The sequence below is a fragment of the Pseudocercospora fijiensis genome, assembly GCF_000340215.1.
Source record: "Pseudocercospora fijiensis CIRAD86 unplaced genomic scaffold MYCFIscaffold_10, whole genome shotgun sequence".
In the NCBI taxonomy this organism is placed as follows: Eukaryota; Fungi; Ascomycota; class Dothideomycetes; order Mycosphaerellales; family Mycosphaerellaceae; genus Pseudocercospora; species Pseudocercospora fijiensis.
This window is the reverse complement of record NW_006921541.1, coordinates 709,280-723,007: the sequence shown is the minus strand read 5'-3', so window position 1 is coordinate 723,007 and position 13,728 is coordinate 709,280. Positions and strand designations below refer to the sequence as shown.

The 13,728-nt window shown below is 49.5% G+C and overlaps 3 protein-coding genes across 3 annotated transcripts; 1 reads left to right on the top strand and 2 right to left on the bottom strand.

Moving 5' to 3' along the window:
* Window positions 1-30: 30 nt before the first annotated feature.
* Window positions 31-3,883, bottom strand: MYCFIDRAFT_179141 (uncharacterized protein; the record flags this gene model as incomplete). The annotated part of the gene is made up of 3 exons (XM_007933246.1): window positions 31-69; window positions 95-510; window positions 535-3,883. 3 exons carry the CDS (start codon window positions 3,881-3,883, stop codon window positions 31-33), a joined length of 3,804 nt encoding a protein of 1,267 aa, XP_007931437.1.
* Window positions 3,884-7,388: 3,505 nt separating this feature from the next.
* On the top strand, window positions 7,389-8,714 carry MYCFIDRAFT_84318 (uncharacterized protein; the record flags this gene model as incomplete). Its single annotated transcript, XM_007933245.1, has 1 exon — window positions 7,389-8,714. One exon carries the CDS (start codon window positions 7,389-7,391, stop codon window positions 8,712-8,714), a length of 1,326 nt encoding a protein of 441 aa, XP_007931436.1.
* A 558-nt stretch (window positions 8,715-9,272) lies between these two features.
* Window positions 9,273-10,101, bottom strand: MYCFIDRAFT_44844 (uncharacterized protein; the record flags this gene model as incomplete). The annotated part of the gene is made up of 2 exons (XM_007933077.1): window positions 9,273-9,749; window positions 9,805-10,101. The coding sequence occupies 2 exons, from the start codon at window positions 10,099-10,101 to the stop codon at window positions 9,273-9,275; spliced, it is 774 nt and encodes a 257-aa protein (XP_007931268.1).
* Window positions 10,102-13,728: the final 3,627 nt, after the last annotated feature.

Genomic DNA, 13,728 nt, shown 5'->3' with positions numbered 1-13,728 from the left:
CGGAGATCTTCCTTGTTACTATGGCACACGTTAGCATGAGCGTACAGGAGAGAAAGCAGGATTGATAGACTGACCAGGCGTTGTACATGTTGACCTGCAACAGGAACCATTCCTTGACGTAGACCAGATCTTTGCGGAAACCTTCTTCACGAGCACATTTGGCCCGTAGGTATTGGATTTGCTTGACCAATCCTTTGATCTCGCCTTCGTGGCGCTTTTCGCTGGATGAGAGACTTTCTTGGAGTTTTGACAACTCCTTGGAGTCTTGAGAGCGGTCTTCGACATCGGCATTTGACATCCGTAGTTTGAGGGTCTTGATCTTGGCTCGTAGTTCGGTCTCGACTCTGAGGCTTGACTGAAGCCTGCTGGAGCGGTCGGCGAGTTGTGATTGCAGAGCCTGAATCTCGGCCTCTTGCTCATCGACTTGGCCACGAAGGTTTTGTGCTTGAAGCGTGAACGTCTCATCGGCACGAGCACTGCTAAGGCGATCGCGTAGTTGGCGTTCCATTGCTTATGGCAGTCTGGAGTTGTCACCCTTCTCTTGTAGATCAAGCTGCAGACGATCAAGCTCAGACTTCGCCTCACGAAGCTGGCTGCGGAGTTCAGCTTCACGTCGCGCATGGCCAGAAGAGCTACCATTGCGATCTTGAAGTTGGAATTCAAGCTCCTCAATCTGCTGCTTTGCGGTTCTGAGCTCCTTTGTCTGGGTCTGGAAATGGCGCGCTTTGTCTCCTATGGCCTGCGTGCGGTTCTCCAGGTCTGCGATTTGGGCCTGCAGCTCTTCAATCTCAGCATGAGCGTCCTGAAGCTGCGCCTTCAATTCATTCTCTCTTCGCTTCGCAGACACAAGCTCTTTCTCTCGCTTAGTCAGGCTGATTTGTGACTGTTCGGCTTCGATCTTGGCAGATTTGAGGAGCTCATGGAGGTCGCCTCGCTCTTCAGCCATGGTCTTGTCAAGCTGAGCATCTTGCAGCTCGGACTCCAGAGAAGCAACTTGTGATTCCAGTCGGCTGATTTTGCTTTCTGCTTCAGCAAGCTTTTGACGCAGGTCCCGACGTTCGCGGACAGGTGAGAGGTTGGACTTCGTGATGGCAGCTGCGTCTAGGTCGATCTGTAGCATTCTGACCTTGAGCTCGAGAGTGGACTTCTGGTTCTCCGCCTGCTGGAGTTTCATTCGCAGATCGTTTCGTTCTCGGGATGGAGTACCATCCTCTTTTGACTGCCATGCCTTCTTGACCTCCACCTGAAGATCTTCTATCTTGGCATTGAGCTTCTCTTTCTCAGCAGCGACTTGGTCGCAGTGTGATTCGAGCAGGGCGATCTCTGCCTCAAGAACCTCTTTTTCTTCGGCGTACTCTGCTGCCAGCTTGGCTTTCATCGACTCAAGGCGACGCTGACCCTCCTCGGAATTACCTTTGCTGTTAGCCTTGGCCAGATCCAGCTCTCTTTCTAGTTGTCGCACATCGGTCTGACGCTGCTTCACTGCTTCCTGAAGCTTGCTTCGCAATGAGTCGACTTCGTCTTCGAGGGCAGCAATCTGCTCGTTCTTGCCTTTGAGCTCGGAGTCTTGTCGACCGAGCATGCTGTGGTCACGATCAGCTGCCTCACTCTGCTTGCGAAGAGTCTCTACACGTTGCTTGAGTGATGCATTCTCGTCCTCCAACGCTTGGCACTGCCTGTCAAGATCATCCAGCTCAGCGTCTTTATCTTGTTCAAGGGTCTGGAGTTGTTGCTGAAGAGATCGAACTTGATCAGCCTGCTGCTTGATCAGGCCGTCCTTTTTAGAAGGTGTTTCCATGGCTGTCAAACGCGATTTGAGGCTCATGATCTGCTGACTCTGATCTCTGATCTCGCGCTCCTTGGATTTGACGTCAGTCTCAAGTTGCTGTATGCGTTCGTTCTTCTTGCGCAACTCGGCACTGTCGCCGGCCTGGAAGTTGTTGATGCGGTTCTGAAGGGTTTGCATCTCTTGTTCTCGGGCCTGTACTAAGCCATCTTTCTCGTTAAGCTTGGCCTGCGTGCTTGCATCGGCTATCCGAAGCTTCTCTTGCAACTCCTTGACCTGGTTGTCAAGTTCGCGCAAGCGGCGGCTCTGCTGGGATGAAGTATCATCGCGAGCGTTCTCGGCAGCCCTTAGCCTAGTCTGAAGATCGCTGAGTTCATCGTCACGCTCCTCAATGGTTCGCAATTTCTCCCGGAGCAGACCCTCCTTCTCACGTATCAAACGGTCCTTCTCTTGCAATCGTGCGTCCACTTGCTGAGATTCAGCATCCCAGCTACCACGCGCAGTTCGAAGGCGCTCTTGCAGAGCAGATATCTCGCCATCCTTGTCAGCAAGCTCGCGTTCGACGTTGCGGACCTGCTCATCACGCTGGCGAAGTTCAGCAGCATGCGCTGATTCGGTGGACGTGATACGCTTCTCTAATGCTCGTAGTCGTTCATTACTGTCGTCAATGGTCTGCTGTTTTTCGCGAAGCTGAGTTTCCAAAGCTTCCATGTCGCCTCGAAGCTTTTTCGTCGACTTTTCCCGATCATACACGCTGTTGACCTGTGCTTCCAGTTCTGCGATCCGCGCGTCCTTCCGATCGAGCTCATCGTCTTTGTCCTTCAGCTCTCGGTCCATGTCGTCAATATCTTGCTGCATGCTATCAAGGTTCGCGTTGTCCTCTTGAAGCGCCTTCACCTGTTTCTGCAGCTCTGCCAACCGGTCGTCTTTCTCTTGTAGTAGTCGCTGTCGTTCGGCGATATCTGACTGCAGTTCTCCGATGTCGTCTCGCAAACGCTGTGTCCGGTCAGGATCGTCTGCTTGTTCGGCTTCTTGCAGCTTTTCCTGCAAGTCCTCGAGTTGTGCATCCTTTTCGTCCAGCTCGCGTTCGCGATCCCGAACGTCTTGCTCCATATCCTCGAGCTTTTCTCGCAGTCCGCGCACCTCGTCTGACGCGCCTTGAAGGATCTCGGCCTGGTCGAGTCTCTCTCGCATCTGTTCCAGCTCATGCTCACGCTCATCCGCAATCTTTTGCGATTCTTCTGCCATCTTCTGCAAGCGGTCGTACTCCTCTTGATCGCGCTCACTCGCATGTCGCTTCTTCACTTTTTCTTGGTAGTCTCTCAACCACATCTTGTACTCTTCCAGCTGGTGCTCCGCCTCCAACAAGCGCTTCCGTTGCTTCTTGAGGTCGACTTCCAATTGCGCCTTGTTCGTTCGTAGCTCGACGTTTTCTTTCAGAGTCTGCTGCTGGAACTCGGTACCGCTCTTCTTCAACGCCTCTTCCAGGTAGTGAATCTTCAGCTTGAGGCCAAAGTTGTCTTTCGAGATCTGGTCAAGCTTGGCTTCCTGGTCGCGCAGAGTCAAGACATTGCCCTGTTCGAGGACACCATTACTTCGCGTCGGCATCTGAGGAATGGGCGTCGAGTCGACCATGGACGAGCTGACGGGCTGCGCTTGGGGGGTAGCTTCGCGATCACCAGAACTACCAGTGAATTCCTCCAGCATTGAAGCCTCAATTGGCAGACCGGGCGTAGCCTTACTACCGAAGCTCGCGCGCAAGCCCGCAGGTGTCTTCAGAGTATCGGTGTTCTCTTTTTCTTCCATAATGCTCTGCTGCAGTAGTTGATTGCGCTTGGCACTCTTGAGCAGAGGAGTGAACTCTTGCTTGCCCGTCGGATTACGTCTATCGACTAATGCTGTCCTCGGCCGCGGAGTTCGTGCGGTTGACGGCGCACCTCTTAGTCCGCGCATTCGACTTCTGAGATCCTGAGCCGGGTCTTTTGAGGGCGAGGCGAAGGGCTGGGCAAAGGACATGTCCAGTTTGGCCGGGCTGATGAAGGTGCCATTGCCATCACCGCGTTCTGTGCCCGGCGTGTTGATGTAGTTGTGCGCCATTGCCGCGGCTTGTCGATCAGTCTATCCTGTGTTATTTGCCGTCATGCGCGCTGGGTGTGCGTCTGCAAATGCCTGGTAAGTAGCACTTTACCGCTGCTGAATGTCGCGAAGTCGAAGTCGCGTTGTTGTGTTCTGTAAACACTAGTCCCTAGTCCGCGTCGCAGACGCGGACGGCGGGCCTTACAATATTATAACTTCTAGGCGCCGCGGCTATTACTATCAAATCCGGGCGTACAAACTTAGTATAAGCGTTATAGATAGTAGTACTAACTATTAGCGCTCCGGATTAGACTTACTATATACGTTCCGAATAGTACTTAGTATTATAAGCGTTCTAAATTAGACTTATTCTTAGTATTATAGATATTCTATAAAGTACTCGCTATAGGCGTCCTATAGGATACTCGTAGTAGGCGTTATATAGGGTACTCGCTATAGGTAGTTCGAATACTATTTACTATAGGCGTTTTAGATAGTATTTACTATAAGCGTTTCGAATTAGACTTAGACTTACTTTTTATATTCCGGATAAGACTTTCTATAAGCGTTTCGGATTAGACTTGCTATATACGTTCCGGTTTATATAGGACTAACTATACTAAGCGTTTAAAATAAGGCTTATCCTACGCGTTCCGGATAGTACTACTCGCTATAGATATTCTATAGAGTGCTTACTATAGGCGTTTTATAAGGTACTCGTAGTAGGCGTTATATAAGGTACTTACTATAAACAGTTCGAAACGTTCCGGTCTATATAGAACTAACTATACTAAGCGTTTAAAATAAGGCTTATCCTACGCGTTCCGGATAGTACTACTCGCTATAGATATTCTATAGAGTACTCGCTATAGGCATTTTATAGGGTACTCGTAGTAGGCGTTATATAGGGTACTTGCTATAAACGTTTTTAGTAGTATTTACTATAACCGTTTCGGATATAACTTGCTATAAGTATTCTAAATAGTACTTACTATAGGTATTTTAGATAGTACTACTTACTATAAGCGTTCTTAATAGTACTTACTATTAGCGTTCCGAATTAGACTTTCTATACGCGTTCTAAATAGTACTTACTATAGGTATTTTAGATAGTACTACTTACTATAAGCGTTCTTAATAGTACTTACTATTAGCGTTCCGAATTAGACTTTCTATACGCGTTCCGGATAGTACTTACTATACGCGTTCCGGATAGTACTTACTATACGCGTTCCGGATAGGACTTAGTATATACGTTTCGGATTAGAATTACTATATAGCGTGTTCTAAATAAAACTTAGTATAAGCGTTATAGATAGTAGTACTAACTATTAGCGCTCCCGATTAGAGTTACTATACGCGTTCTAAATAGTACTTAGTATTATAAGTATTCTAAATTAGAATTCCTATAAGTATTTTAGATTAAAATTACTTTAGGCGTTTTAGATTAGGCTCGTCGCCTTAGCCTTTACTTGTAGCTCTTCGGCCTTTACTTATAGCTCTTCGAGCTATATAAATACATTACGCTCACGTAAGGAAGACGATCTATACCCGTTCGCGAGGCGGCCGCGAGGCCCGGGAGTAGCCGCGAATTTTGAAGTTCCCGTACGTAATTTCCCCGTAAGGAAGACGATCTATACCCGTTCGCGAGGCGGCCGCGAGGCCCGGGAGTAGCCGCGAATTTTGAAGTTCCCGCACGTGATTTCCCCGCGTTCTCCTCGTTCTCGTTTCGCCCGATTCGGTCAGTCCCAGCACTTGTTTTCGGGTTATTCTAACATTATATAGAATTCGGCGCGAGCTTGCCGAAGCGCCGATGGCCGAGATTGAGCCGACGGAAGGCATTTCTCATTCACGACACTCCAATCCCACTTCACTTCGTGCACCGACAAAGCTCTCACGATACTATTCACACCATGATTAAGCCCAGCATGATTTTGGTTGACAGTTACTAGGGAGCAATAAACACATGTCCCCTGAGATCGTTCCACTATGCAAGCTCCGACCCTTCGATACAGCTCAGCCGCGGCGCGTCCTCAATAATGCACGAGCATTTCAATATCGCCACTGCACCGCTCATACAGGAGCAACTTTGTCAATTCACAAGATGAGCAGCCGTACGCTCTAGTCCAGCCGAACATGCCAATGGACAGGCTTGTAGAAGCCACCCTGAAGCATGGTCTCATTCCCCCTGTCGTAATGGAATTCCCGGGCATTACTGTTGGAGGCGGATACGCGGGTACATCGTGTGAGAGCTGCTCTTTCCGCCATGGATTCTTTGATCGCACCCTAGAGCACGTGGAAATTTCTCTTGCAAATGGCGACACTGTCACTTGCTCAGAAGAGGAGAACGCGGATCTCTTTCGCGGCGCAGCAGGCGCTGTAGGCACTATGGGTGTGACAACACTCGTGAAGCTCCGCTTGCGCAAAGCCACGAAATTCGTCGAGACCACGTGCCACCCAATATCCGGAGGAATGGCCGAGGCTATATCCAAGATTCCGGAATTCACATTCCACGATAGTCTCAACGATTACGTTGATGGTATCATGTTCTCGAAAGAACAAGGCGTAGTGATAACTGGACGCTTGACTGATTCACCTACAAGGCGAACATCAACGAGGAGCGTCTTGGAATCAGACTCAGAACAATCAAAATCCTTGTGTTAAAATATAATTGATTGCAAAATTGTGCCAGCTGCGGATACCATTTCTTGATCCTTCTCGATTTCAAGCAGTATACGATCGTATGTTTGGTCCAAGCTAGCTAGCAAGTCTTTGAGGATCTTTCGGACGGCATCATGCTTCAGGACTTTCTTTCTTCGTAGAATATCGAGCTGGCCAGCAAACTATCGGAACCTCAGAGCATTAGATTCACACATGAACAGATTAAATATGATGAACTGAAATCTCATCTGTCTTTGCATTAAGCGTCTCTCAGATTTCCTTGCATACCACTGGCGGCAGTCCTCCCAATCGAGAAAGTTCATCTGCAGTCTTTCGAATGAAGACATCAATATCGCTAGAAGCATTACTTCTATATCTTTGGAGGTCGAGTTCGTTGAAAATAATTTCGCGAAGCGACGATAGAATGTCGAGCTCAGGGCGGCTAGTGACCAGAATATGTATACCAGAACCACCCAACGTTCCAAAAGGTCTACGATCCCGGCCAGAATTTCATCACGATCATCGCGCTCTGTGGGGCATCCGAGGAAGGCATCTAGGTAGTAGAACAAAGATCCGCTCATGTTAAGCAAGCACTTCCAGAAGCAGGGGTGCAACAAGAGCGCAGGGATGCTTCAAGCCACATCGTGCACGGATAGCGGCCCTCAGTAGTGTCCGTTAGCAGCGTTGATGTGCTCAGTAGACGGCCAAGTTTTACAACATACATCAGTACAACGGGAGCAAGATACAACCTTGGAAGCAGCTGAGGTGCAGAAGGAGCTAGCTTGGCGTGAACCAGAGCAGGGACCAACTCAGAATCCTCTTTCCACATGACAACAACTCAACTCAACTGAGCACAAGTCTCGAAATGGCCGACGATACTTCCACCTACCTCTCGCCAGCTCTTCGAGCTCCAGACTTTTCTCCAACAGCCTATGCGAATAGCCTTGTCCTTGCGACTAACAATGCCTCCGACACACCTCTCGATCTTTCCACTCCACTTTCGAGAGTCCTCTTCGACGTCCAAGAAGTAGACACCCACATCGACACCTTGGCTACTCAGAATGCGCTGCCAATAGTCTTGCACACGCGCACGCAGACCGAGAGCGCGACGCGGATTCTGGAGACAGTGGAAGAGCAGGTCCAGTCGCTCAACGAAAGCTACAAACGCCTAGAACGAGAGGTGGTAGAGCGATATGAAGCCGCAGAGCAAGTCCGGCTTGCAGCCGAGCGAATGGTGCGGACATTGAGGCTAGGAAGAGCAGTTCAAAGAGCAGTCGGACTAGCAAGACAACTGCAAATCTCCATGGAAGAAGTCGACCGGAGGGATGGACACAGAAGCATGCTCCCAGCAGCCAGAACAATTCTCGAGCTGAAAGAAAGCTACGAAGGCAACGAAGGCAAAGACCTCTCTCGCATCCAAATCGCCCAAAACATCCGCCAAGACCTTTGCACCTCCCACGAACGAACCCTCGCAGAAAAATCCCGAACCATAATCCGAGAATTCAGCCTCAGCAGCCTAACAACAACCCCCAACATCAGCAACATCAACAACGCCGAAAAAACCTTCTCCCAAGCCGAACAAACAAAAGCAAAAACCACCTCCGCCCTCCAAACCCTCTACCTCCTCTCCCCACCACCCAAAACCTCTTCCACCAACCCAGAACCCTTCGAACCCACCATCCTCCTCACCTCTCTAACAACCTACCTCCAAACCTCCCTCCAATCCAGCCTCGCATCCCTCGACCGCTCGCTCGCAACCTATCCCACACTAGAAAAAACCCTCCTCGAAATCTCCGCCCGATGTCAAAACATCATCGCCCTAGAAACCCTTCTCGAAACAACAAAACCACCAGCATCACAAAAATCGAACACCACCAACCCAGATAAAAATGAAAACCTCCTGCAACCCCTCCTCAGAAATCTGGATACTTCGTCATTACCCTCGTATTTTTGGAGGAGTTTGGCAAGTCAATTGACGACGCGAGTGCAAGGGATTCTTTCGAGAGGGGGGGTTAGTGCCCGGACTTTGAGGAGTAATCGGGAACGTGTCAGGGAGCAGATTCGGGATTGTGTGGATCGGGGGTATAGAGGGAAGTTTGGTGGGGGGAGGGGGAAGAAGGAAGGGGGTGTGAGTTGGGAAAGGGAGGCGGCGGTTATGGTTAGTAGTGTGGTTGGGCCGCTTGGACGGTGACGATGAGATCTGGAAGGAAAAGTGAGATTTGAAGAGGCAAGTTCGTTAGATTTCATGAAATTGCGAGATGAAGGTGAAGACTTTTTGGGTGTTGTACAGATAACGTCTGCCTGCCATCCCATCGCCGCCAAAGAAGCTTTTGGTGTCCAACAAGCATAACTTTTGAACATGCCATGCAACCACGCCATGACTACTTCCATCTTTCTCCCACCCGTCACGCACGGCCGCCTCTACTCGTCAAAACAAAACAGTCCCAGCAGGCTAATAGCTACCGCCAAGACACGTTGAGTGCCAAAGCACCACCAAAAGATGGCGCTTCACAAGTATACAGTCTGTTGAAAGCAATTGCTAGAATGTGATGTTGTGATCCAAACCAACAAGCTCCAACAGCCAAACACACACGTGCCGCACTCATCATGACCACGATGTTGTTATCACGGCTCATGGTAGAGTGCGTGTTGACCTCATACTTGCCTTGGCTTTTCCATTTCCATACCTTCATGCTTTGTACAAACGTGTGGCGAGTCGTACAGCTCCAGATCGTGCAGTTGGCGTAGATTATATGATGTCCCAGACGTCCTCGGCAGCGTGACAGAACTTGCTGCAAGCCACACTGGCGGACAAGGAGTAGTTGGAGATGGAGATGGCATCGTCCTTGAAGGCGTCGGCGAAGTTGTCTGTGCCTTTCGCCATGGCTCCCACGAAGACGCAGATGCTCTCCTTTGGTCCAAGATCCGATATGTAGTCACGAACTCTCACCACGGGAGCATCGAATGACAGCGTGACCTTTCGGCAGTTTGGTGGCAGGTGGTCGGTGATTGGGTTCTTGATGACCTTCAGAAGCTTCTCTTGCGAGGTAGTGCTCCTGATGGAAAGCTTGTGTAGAAGCTGGACCATGAGACCGGCGAATCGCTTGAATGTACGCGGAATGCGAACCGTAGGCGAAACCTCAATAAGCACACCCTTTGCGGTATGAATGTATATTTGCAACTTGCCAGCCTTGTTGACGGGCGAGTCCAAGAGCGTGAGGAGGCACTGATGTCTCCCATCAATGTTGAACTGTGATGGTGACAGGGATGGAGATACATACCTGGTGTGTGATATCTGGTCGTGCATCACTGATGTCACGGTTCATCTTGCGCATGACGCCGATGTGCTCGTCGCTGTTCAACAAGCTGTACTTGTCATCTTTCATGCCATTGCGCCCGTGGGCAGCCTTGTATGTCTCCAAGCTGGCGTTAGACAGGACTACGATGAGGCGCTGGCTGTCTTGCTCAGAGGAGGGGATAGGATGGGCTTGCTCAGCAACGAGCAGTGGTAGCGATGGAGGAGGGAGAGATTGCGTCTGCGTGCCTGTGAAGCTCGTGGCGAGCTTTTGGTCAGCCATCTTATTGCAAGTCTTTGTTGAAAGGCGCGGCGCGATGCGTCGCGGTGGAAGGCAGAAAATGCGAGATCGATGGTGCTGATTGCACAATGTGGTGATGGGATGCCTGCAGCGTATAAGGCAGAGCAAAATCGAGATGGAAGGAAGCTCCAAGCGACTTCAGCCGCAGGTGTCCGACCGCTGTGCACCACGCGCGACTGGTCATCCAGACGACGGCAGCGAATGCCGACGTGCGGAGGGGAAGATACGATCAGCACAGAAAGATATAAATTTTACTCACGGGATCGCTTTGTTTCTCGTCCGGAGGCGCTGGGTCTCCGGCCAACCCACTCGGTGTTGGCCGAATTGTGTAGTAAGGTCTTTTCCATCTGCTCACCCTCTGGCGAGTTGGACCCAAGGCGAGAGATGTCGGGAGCCATGATATGATGTGCGGCGTGTCCTGGAGTTGGTGCTCTGGCAAAAGGCGTCTCAAGCACGCCTGCAGTTGCTATGGGCTGAGGGCTCCGCGGATTCGAAATCAATAAGGACACTGCGGTGCTTATGGGAACGGGTTTGGGTTTAGCGCTTTTGGGGGGTGCTGCAAATGGGCAACCCGAGCACGGCAGAGGCGGAGGGCGAGCGAAAGTGGTGAAGATATATCCGGATATGGGTTGCAGTGGCTGAGTCACTAGGATTGTCCGGACGAGATGTAAGGGATTGCGCTCGTGGGTCAAGCCAAAGGGGAGATTATGTGCGCTATGATCATAGTATGATATCCCGGGCACTTTCTGCTTTATTATATGCGCCGACACCAAAGCTTTCAGAGCTTTGTGGTTTCGTTTCCACAGCTCACCCGCGCTAATTATGCATATGCACGGCATAGCCCACACACAACCACGCCTCGCACTCGCCCTAGCATGCAACCAGCCTCTACGACGACGGTCCTGTATGACTTGAACCCTTCATCATCAGCTCGCCGACGTCGCTGACCACGATTTCCATTACCACTCAACGAACTAACTGCGGCAATGTGGAGAAAGAGGCAGCCATTCTTTCCTGCCGCGCTGTCGACGACGCATAGCTCTACGCCTTCCTAGGGTCGCTTAGGCTGCTGGCGTCAATGCGTACCGGGAGACGTCGCTTCGGCCAGCGAGCTTACTCTCTTCGCCCGCGCTTGCCATCACAAAGAAAGTGCATGGCGAAATTATCGCGAGCATCGCCGAATGCTTGACCCGCAACCGAAGGACTTGTCCCAATTTTGGGCAATTCGCACGACAAGGCCTTTCTGCCCGCTTGCGAAGCCAGATTGAGCAACCCGAGTACCATGTCCAGTACTTTATGCAACGACATACAGCCGAGGAGTTTCCACATCGTTTTTCAAAGCATGCGAAGCTGAACTCAATGCTACGCTAGGCATCTCGACTTCCAATTACCTCACCATGTCGCTACCTCTCAACCTATGCTTCAACATCTCCTTGATGATAGGCTGTGTCGGAGGATGTTCCGCCAGTCCCAACCCTAATGCGTAGTAGCCATGCATCAGCGTGTTGATCTACACCACGCCACATGCCTCTTGCTACTTGTCACTTGCATAAAACGAAACAAGCGTGCGGAGAAAGTGTACAAAGAGCCCTGTACGCACCTCACTCTCACACTGGACTTTGCCGGCAAATACCACTTCTCTAGGACATGGCTGTCAGCGTAAAACAACCTGGTCCCTGAAGGCTGAAATGTCGCGCAAGCGCAATAGTCGACAGCAGAAAGTGTCGGTATTTATTTGATGAGGCCATCGACATGCAAATAGACGCCAACACACAACACAAGAGTATCCCCGACCCTTGCATGCGTGCCCTCAGACTTGCCGTTAACGCATGTGCTAAAGACAACCAGCCTAGAACTAGCTTCTTCGACCTCGCCTCATCCACCATACACGGGAAGTACGTTACTGTACGTCGACTCATGGCATAGCAAGAGATAGAGGCGATTGTCCAAAGATTTTAGTGTACCACTCTTCTAGGCTGCAGCCACCAAAGTTTGCTAACAGAGTCCCGATATGGTAGTATAACCTGTTCCGGATTAGAATGGCCTTAGCTAAGGTAACGATTAGGGTTAAGAAGGAGGGTGTTCTTAGTACGACGGCTTGCCTAATTAGTTAACTAGATAGACAAGGATTAACTCTAATATTAATACGTATTACTAGCACTATAGGCCTATATATAGAAGCTGTTTTAACGACGTTGCTATCGCTATATTAACTCTACCTCTTATTGCTATCGCTATATTATCTTAGCCTCTTATTACTATCGCCGTATCGATTAGAAGTCCTTCTCTTATCCTTTATCTTACGTATCGCGTCGTCGTTATCTATCTAGTTATATTAAGAAGCTGCTAATGCCTCTAATCTAAGGTCTATAACTCGTAACGGCCGCTAAGGCGTTATAAGGTCGATAAAGGACGTATTCGACGCTCGAGGCGTATCGCCTATTAAATCTATCTCTTTAACTAAGTCGATATCTATTATTACGAAGGTAGGTATAGGCATAGGCTAGGCAGGAGGCCCTAGCCTCCTATAGTACATACTTCTCTAAGCCTAGATAGACTTAGAATAATTATCTACTTTATAATATACGATATATAATAAAATAGTAGCTTCGCTTCGAGTACTAGCGTAAAAACACGTACTAACTGTCTCTAAACGGACTATCCGAACTACGGTTTACTATTTCCCCTCTCTAAGGCGAAAAGTCCTCCGCGCTGAAGGAGAATCCTAACGAACTACTCTAATACTACTTTCCGTACTATAGAACGCCGCAGCTACGCTATAAAGAAAGAGGCTATAATTTAGTACGAAATATACGAGATCTATAGGCGAATCGGCTCGGAGATCGACGATAGACCTAGCCCTACGCCGCGGCGCGCTTTACGCTCCCTCTATTAATACCCTTACTTACTAAGGGTAGGAGCGTTAGTTCGGGTTAGTAGGAGCTAGGTACCTAACCCTCCTAACTTCCCCCTTTTTAAGTATAAGGACGTAGGAGGTTCCGACTACTCTTACGGTAGCTACTACGCCTATAACTACGGTTAATATCGAGACGGTTTCCCGCTCTGCCTTTTAATATCTACGTTACAATACTAGAGCCTATAGTATTAAAGGACTAGGAATCTCCGAACGATCCGCCGCCTATAGCTTAGGAGGATTATACTCTTCCCGAATTAAAGGAAGACAGATACTACCTAGTTTATACGGTATATATACTATTAGCTTTCTTAAAACTAAGGTAGTGTCTAAGCAAGCTATTCGAGAAGGATCTTAGATATAGAGTTATCGCTATTACCGAGTAGTACGAGGATCCGGAGGAGGCTAAACCTCTACGTTGCCTAAGGTTATAGTCCCGCGTTCTAGATATAGATAAAGACGCAACCCCTAAGCCTTAGATACGCGCTAAGATTATTAGCTCGTAGGTTAACGACAACTCCCTATCGCTTTCCGCTATACGACAAGTATATCGTCTAACTTCGCACTAGTCGGATAGCCTATACTTCGCTTAGTAGCTAGTAGAATACCTTAAGTCTACCGACGAGAATCCGGCCGCGGGCGAGAATTAGCTACGTCGCCGCAAGGTTTATATCCCTCTACGACTAGAGAAGTAG